This window comes from Chelonia mydas, chromosome 7, assembly GCF_015237465.2.
Source record: "Chelonia mydas isolate rCheMyd1 chromosome 7, rCheMyd1.pri.v2, whole genome shotgun sequence".
Taxonomy (NCBI): Eukaryota; Metazoa; Chordata; order Testudines; family Cheloniidae; genus Chelonia; species Chelonia mydas.
This window is the reverse complement of record NC_057853.1, coordinates 50,240,762-50,248,324: the sequence shown is the minus strand read 5'-3', so window position 1 is coordinate 50,248,324 and position 7,563 is coordinate 50,240,762. Positions and strand designations below refer to the sequence as shown.

The 7,563-nt window shown below is 50.4% G+C and overlaps 1 protein-coding gene across 2 annotated transcripts; it reads right to left on the bottom strand.

Annotated features, from left to right (window-relative positions):
• Window positions 1-1,915: 1,915 nt before the first annotated feature.
• Window positions 1,916-6,885, bottom strand: LOC122466557. 2 transcript variants are annotated; one of them, XR_006292173.1, is made up of 3 exons: window positions 6,131-6,885; window positions 3,101-3,285; window positions 1,916-2,798 (listed from the first exon to the last, which is right to left on the bottom strand). XR_006292173.1 is itself a non-coding variant. In XM_043551118.1 (2 exons), the coding sequence occupies exons 1-2, from the start codon at window positions 3,506-3,508 to the stop codon at window positions 2,547-2,549; spliced, it is 660 nt and encodes a 219-aa protein (XP_043407053.1). In that variant the 5' UTR covers window positions 3,509-3,598; the 3' UTR covers window positions 1,916-2,546. The 2 variants fall into 2 exon arrangements, 1 of the variants encoding a protein (XP_043407053.1); XM_043551118.1 differs by lacking the exon at window positions 6,131-6,885 and having other exon boundaries at window positions 3,101-3,598.
• Window positions 6,886-7,563: the final 678 nt, after the last annotated feature.

Here is a 7,563-nt window from a genome sequence, read left to right as displayed (position 1 = left end):
CAATATAGTCATTGTTGCTTCACATTCATGCATTCTTTATTCATTCATCACACAAATAGGAGGATGACGACCAAGGTAGCCCAGGAGGGGTGGTGGAGGAGGGAAGGAAAATGCCACCCAGCACTTTAAAAGTTTACAACTTTAAAATTTATTGAATGCCAGCCTTCTTTTTTTTGGGCAATCCTCTGTGGCAGAGTGACTGGTTGGCCGGAGGCCCCCCCCCCCCCCCCCCGCGTTCTTGGGCGTCTGGGTGTGGAGGCTATGGAACTTGGGGAGGAAGGCGGCTGGTTACACAGGGGCTGCAGTGGCAGTCTGTGCTCCAGCTGCCTTTGCTGAAGCTCAACCATACACTGGAGCATACTGGTTTGATCCTGCAGCAGCCTCAGCATTGAATCCTGCCTCCTCTCATTACGCTGCCGCCACATTTGAGCTTCAGCCCTGTCTTCAGCCCGCCACTTACTCTCTTCAGCCCGCCACCTCTCCTCCCGGTCATTTTGTGCTTTCCTGCACTCTGACATTATTTGCCTCCATGCATTCCTCTGTGCTCTGTCAGTGTGGGAGGACAGCATGAGCTCAGAGAACATTTTATCACGAGTGTGTTTTTTTTTCTTTCTAATCTTCGCTAGCCTCTGGGAAGGAGAAGATCCTGTGATCATTGAAACACATGCAGCTGGTGGAGAAAAAAAAAGGGACAGCGGTATTTAAAAAGACACATTTTATAAAACAGTGGCTACACTCTTTCAGGGTAAACCTTGCTGTTAACATTACATACATAGCACATGTGCTTTCGTTACAAGGTCGCATTTTGCCTCCTCCCTCCCCGCTCCCAACAGCGGGGAACATTTCTGTTCAGCTACAGGCAAACAGCCCAGCAGGAACGGGCTCCTCTGAGTGTCCCCTGAAGAAAAACACCCTATTTCAACCAGGTGACCATGAATGATATCTCACTCTCCTGAGGATAACACAGAGAGATAAAGAACGGATGTTGTTTGAATGCCAGCAAACATACACTGCAATGCTTTGTTGTACAATAATTCCCAAGTACGTGTTACTGGCCTGGAGTGGTAAAGTGTCCTACAATGAAGGACGCAATAAGGCTGCCCTCCCCAGAAACCTTTTGCAAAGGCTTTGGGAGTACATCCAGGAGAGCTGCGAATGCCAGGGCAAATTAATCCTTTCACGTGCTTGCTTTTAAACCATGTATAGTATTTTAAAAGGTACACTCACCGGAGGTCCCTTCTCCACCTGCCGGGTCCAGGAGGCAGCCTTGGGTGGGTTCGGGGGGTACTGGCTCCAGGTCTAGGGTGAGAAACAGTTCCTGGCTGTCGGGAAAAGCGGTTTCTCTGCTTGCTTGCTGTGAGCTATCTACAACCTCATCATCACCATCATCTTCTTCGTCCCCAAAACCTGCTTCCGTGTTGCCTCCATCTCCGTTGAAGGAGTCAAACAACACGGCTGGGGTAGTGGTGGCTGAACCCCCTAAAATGGCATGCAGCTCATCATAGAAGCGGCATGTTTGGGGCTCTGACCCGTAGCGGCCGTTCGCCTCTTTGGTTTTCTGGTGGGCTTGCCTCAGCTCGTTAAGTTTCACGCGGCACTGCTTCGGATCCCTTTTATGGCCTCTGTCCTTCATGCCCTGGGAGATTTTGACAAAGGTTTTGGCATTTCGAAAACTGGAACGGAGTTCTGATAGCACGGATTCCTCTCCCCATACAGCGATCAGATCCCGTACCTCCCGTTCGGTCCATGCTGGAGCTCTTTTGCGATTCTGGGACTCCATCATGGTCACCTCTGCTGATGAGCTCTGCATGGTCACCTGCAGCTTGCCACGCTGGCCAAACAGGAAACAAGATTCAAAAGTTTGCAGTTCTTTTCCTGTCTACCTGGCCAGTGCATCTGAGTTGAGAGTGCTGTCCAGAGTGGTCACAATGGAGCACTCTGGGATAGCTCCCAGAGGCCAATACCGTCGAATTGTGTCCACCCCAAAGGCCGATTTAAAGGCTAATCCACTTGTAGTAAGGAAACTGCCAGTAGCCTTTGGTGAAATCCCTGGTCATGGGGTACCGAGTCCTCGCCAACTTGTCTACGATCTCATCAAGCCTAAGTATGGGCAGGCACCAGACACGGTGATGGCATTGGCTTCCGATAGGCCCCACAGACTCGGATCGACCCATCTTTCCTGGGGACCAGCACCACGGGATAGGCCCCCCCAGGGCTGGTGGATGGCTGGACCACCCCTAAAGTCAGCATGTCTCTGACCTCTCACTACAGGGCCTGTGCTGTTCCCCCCATTACACTCCTGTCTCCACCCAGTGTACAGCTCAGTTAGTGAGTCCAGACCGGTTGATAAACAGCTGTTGGTACAAATGCAGCATCGCTCTGATCTCTACCCACTGGGCAAGGCTTAGCTGGTCAGAGAGGGGAGCTGATTCCAGCAATGGGCAGACTCTGGTCTCAGGGAAGAAACCCACCAGGGGAATGTTCCCCCTTATCCTACTGGCCACACCCCGCCATTACCAGCCTCTCCCTGTCACAGTACAGCTCCATCATGTTGATCTGGTCCCTCGGTGGCTGTGAGCCCAGTTAGGCAGTTCCACCACATCGTTCTCCTCATTCAGCTGCTGGATGACCTTGAAGGGCCCGTCCCAGGCACCTTGCAGCTTATTCGTCTTCACGAGGATGAGAACCCTCACCTGGTCCCTGGTGCCATCGGCTGAGCAGTCGTACCAGACCTTCTGTCTCCCTTGGGCCCTGGCCAGGTTCTCCCTGGCTAGATCTATGAGCTCAGGGAGCTTTTCCTGGAAAGTCAGTACATAGTACACCACTGATTCTTCATTGGGGGAGGCCTCCCCTCCCATTCGTCCCTCACCAAGTCCAGGGCCACCCTCTGAAAAGGATCCTCCATAACAGGCAGGTGTCCCAAGGCTGCTTTACCCTTGTCCCAGGCCATTTTCACCTCTGGACAAGGCAGCCCTTGTAGGCAGCTGTCCCACCCTGGCTGTGGTTCCCAACACTCAGCTGGGGTCTCTGATCCCCCTGGACTCAGCTTTGCCCCTGCTGTCCCAGTGAGGGCAGGCAGGGAGCCCACTGCTTTACTTACAGTATCAGAGCCAGTGTGAGCCACCTCCCCCATGTGCAGGGAGGTGGGGAGTATCTCTCTGTCCCACTCAGCTCCAGGGCTCTGGTTACAGGCAGGCAGGTATTCCAAGCTTAGCAGCTCCTCCCCTCTGCCAGCCAGGTCATTTTCAATTTCGTTGACCACTTCAGTCTCAGCCAATTTGTTCCCTGGATTCAAATTCAAATCCTTTGCTGTTACAGGAGCAGGACTTGGATCCTGTCCCAAAGAGACACAGTCATCCCCCAACAGGAGGTCACGGCTGATATCTTGGAAAACTCCAATTACCAGACAGCCTGGTCCCTCCTTTATCTGCACAGGGATCTGGGCCATAGGCAGGGCAAATGGCTTCATACCGGGGACCTTCAACCAGGTCACACAGCCTCTCAGCATCTAGTGCTGTTGCAAAACCCACTCTGTCCCAGGATGAGGTTCAATAAGGATAGGTGCAGGGTCCTGCACTTAGGACGGAAGAACCCAATGCACAGCTACAGGCTAGGGACCGAATGGCTCGGCAGCAGTTCTGCGGAAAAGGACCTAGGGGTGACAGCGGACGAGAAGCTGGATATGAGTCAGCAGTGTGCCCTTGTTGCCAAGAAGGCCAATGGTATTTTGGGATGTATAAGTAGGGGCATAGCGAGCAGATAGAGGGACGTGATCGTTCCCCTCTATTCGACATTGGTGAGGCCTCATCTGGAGTACTGTGTCCAGTTTTGGGCCCCACACTACAAGAAGGATGTGGATAAATTTTGTTGCCAGCGAAGGGCAACAAAAATGATTAGGGGTCTGGAACACATGACTTATGAGGAGAGGCTGAGGGAACTGGGATTGTTTAGTCTGCAGAAGAGAAGAATGAGGGGGGATTTGATAGCTGCTTTCAACTACCTGAGAGGTGGTTCCAAAGAGGATGGTTCTAGACTATTCTCAGTGGTAGAAGAGGACAGGACAAGGAGTAATGGTCTCAAGTTGCAGTGGGGGAGGTTTAGGTTGGATATTAGGAAAAACTTTTTCACTAGGAGGGTGGTGAAACACTGGAATGCCTTACCTAGGGAGGTGGTAGAATCTCCTTCCTTAGACGTTTTTAAGGTCAGGCTTGACATCCCTGGCTGGGATGATTTGATTGGGGATTGGTCCTGCTTTGAGCAGGGGGTTGGACTAGATGACCTCCTGAGGTCCCTTCCAACCCTGATATTCTATGATTTTTATCTCACCACCCCAGGAATGTCTCCCCATTGACCACAACCTTCCGCTCCCACTGGTGGTCTGAGGGGCCTGAGCCGAGGAGAGTACAAGCAGAAATATAGACCGAGGCCAGGAAGCCTGTCCACCACCTCACACACCTGGCTGATGACGTCTATGGACTTGGGACCCAGCAAGGGAGCTAAATACCAGGGATTTTCTGCAGGGTCCCCCTGGTTCAAATTGCCAGCCTGCTCAAAGGCAGTGAGGTGGGCATCCCTCCGTTTCCCCAGCAATCTCTAAATTCCTCACTTCCAACTGCCTGGCCCCTGCTCTGCCCATTGCTCTCACTCCGGCCTTTGTCTCGCTTCCTGGGCCAGAATCACCTGGCTGCATTCCCGTCCTGGGTCTCAGGTTATGAAGGGGACGGCCATAGCATCCATGCAGGCAGCTGGAGCCACCGCCACAAAGGTCGCACATGCTTATTCCTACCACAAGACATTGGTGCAATACAAAGGGAAATGGAGGCATACACAGCATTCATGCAAAGCAGTAAGACTCACAAACAGTGTAACAAGGGAAAATCCTCACTTCGTCACACACTCTAAAACCGGTTTCAGAGTAGCAGCTGTGTTAGTCTGTATCCGCAAAAAGAAAAGGAGTACTTGTGGCACCTTAGAGACTAACAATTTTATTTGAGTATAAACTTTCATGACCTACAGCTCACTTCATCGGATGCATTCAGTGGAAAATACATAGAGAACATGAAACAATGGGTGTTACCATACACACTGTAACGAGAGTGATCAGGTAAGGTGAGCTATTACGAGCAGGAGAGTGGGGGAGAGGGGAAACCTTTTGTAGTGATAATCAAGGTGGGCTATTTCCAGCAGTTGACAAGAACATCTGAGGAACGGGGGGGGGGGGAGGGAGGGGAATAAACATGGGAAATAGTTTTAATTTGTGTAATGATCCATCCACTCCTAGTCTTTATTCAACCCTAAGTTAATTGTATCCAGTTTGCAAATTAATTCCAATTCAGCAGTCTCTCATTGGAGTCTGTTTTTGAAGTTTTTTGTTGAAGAATTGCAACTTTTAGATCTGTAATCGAGTGACCAAAGAGATTGAAGTGTTCTCCGACTGGTTTTTGAATGTTTTAATTCTTGACATCTGATTTGTGTCCATTTATTCTTTTACGTAGAGACTGTCCAGTTTGACCAATGTACATCTCTATCAAGTTCCTTAGGGAACTGATGGGCCGGATCCCCTGGGAAGCTAATATGAGGGGAAAAGGAGTCCAATAGAGCTGGCTGTATTCCACTACATGTATCTGATGAAGTGAACTTCCCTAAGGAAGTTCACTTCATTGGATACATGTAGTGGAAAATACAGTGGGGAGATTTTATATACACAGAGAACATGAAACAATGGATGTTACCATACACACTGTAGCAAAAGTGATCAGGAAAGGTGAGCTATTACCAGCAGTAGAGTGGGTGGGGGAAAAAAACCTTTTGTAGTGATAACCCAGGTTGGCCATTTCCAGTTGTTGACAAGAACGTGTGAGGAAGGAACATTGTGGGTAGGGGGAAATAAACATGGGGAAATAGTTTTACTTTACTGTCATGTTCTCTGTGTATATAAAATCTCTCCACTGCATTTTCCACTGAATGCATCCGATGAAGTGAGCTGTAGGTCATGAAAGATTATGCTCAAATAAAATTGTTAGTCTCTAAGGTGCCACAAGTACTCCTTTTCTTTTTGATGATAGAAAAGGGCCATGACCAGGACACACTGCAGCACAAGGTCAACGTGAAAGAGCTGCGGAATGCCTACCACAAGGCGCAGGAGGCAAACTGCCTCTCTGGAGCTACGCCCACCAGCTGCCGGTTCTACAAAGAGCTGGACGAGACATACGGTGGTGACCCCACCTCCACTGCCAAGTCCCTTGTGGATATTTCGTTGGCTTGGAGGAGGCAATCTTGGATGAAGAGGGTGAGGGGGAACCAGAGGCAGAGGATGACTCTGAGGCCAGAGATGCATGCAGTCAGGAGCTCTTTTCTACCCCGGAGGAGCTTAGTCAGTCAAAGCAGTCGGATACTGGTGAAGCACAAACAGGAGAGGAGGCCCCTGGTAAGTGAATCTGACTTTGGGAATTGCTGAAGCGAGTTGGGGGCGGGAGGGTTGCAGAAAGCAGGCTTTCATCATACGGAACAGGCTGTTGATACACTCCCTCAGTTCATGTGAATCTCTCTCAGAGATCTCCAGGAAACTCTCGTGGAGATACTGGGCAGTCCACTCCCACATGTTCCTCGGCACAGCTGCTTTGTTTCTTGCCTCATTAACATAGGGCCAGGGCAGAAGTCGCAGGCTTAGAGAAGACCGTCCTTTGATTCCCTGCTCACCCTCAGCAGCGAGATATCTTCCATAATGATCACCTCCTGTGGAAAGTGTGGGGACAGGAATGATTATCAGGCCCACCCTACAGTGCTGGATCTCCTCAAGTGCCCAAGAGCCAAGTGTCCAGTGTACAGCAGGGTCCCGGAACAGTGATTTACCCTGTCCCTGCTGCTACTCACCATTTTGGGAGTCCTGTGGCTTATGTGTGCTTGCCTGGGGTCAACCAGATAGTGACAGTTGTGTGAGTACTGGCTGTGTTTTAAAGCACTGAAAGAGTGTTGTCTATGTAGCAAACAATACTGCTTCTGTAAAATGTTATATTTAAACTTCACAAAGATGAGCTTGGGAGACCAGCCTCCCTCTTTGTTAACGGAGGCAGAACGGTTGCGTAGAATTCGAAAACGGCAAAGAAGAAGTAAGGAGGACTTTATGCGTGAGTTTATGATCCACTCCGCTGCTGAGAAAAAGGAATTGAAGGAGTGGTGGGACAGTGAGAAGACGGAATGAAAGGAGAACGTAGCACACCAGAAAGAAGCCACGCAGTGGCTCTTAACAGTTATGGAGCGTCAAGCGGACATGCTCCAGAGGTACTAGCTCTTCAAACCGAGCAGCTCCACCCCCACCTTCCTCTGAAGCTGCTGTCGGAAAACTCTTTCCCAAAGCACCCCCCCCACACACACACACATCGCCAACACACTCTTATCAACCTCCTGGATCCATTCTCTACGTGCAGCATTCCACTCCTCCCTCCTCAAAGTCCAGCAGTGTGGACTCCCAATACCCACTACACTCAACACTTGCCCAAGTTTGGGTATGATCCCTGGACATACACAAATCTGTAGCCCTCTCCTCCTCTCGAGACCTTCCAT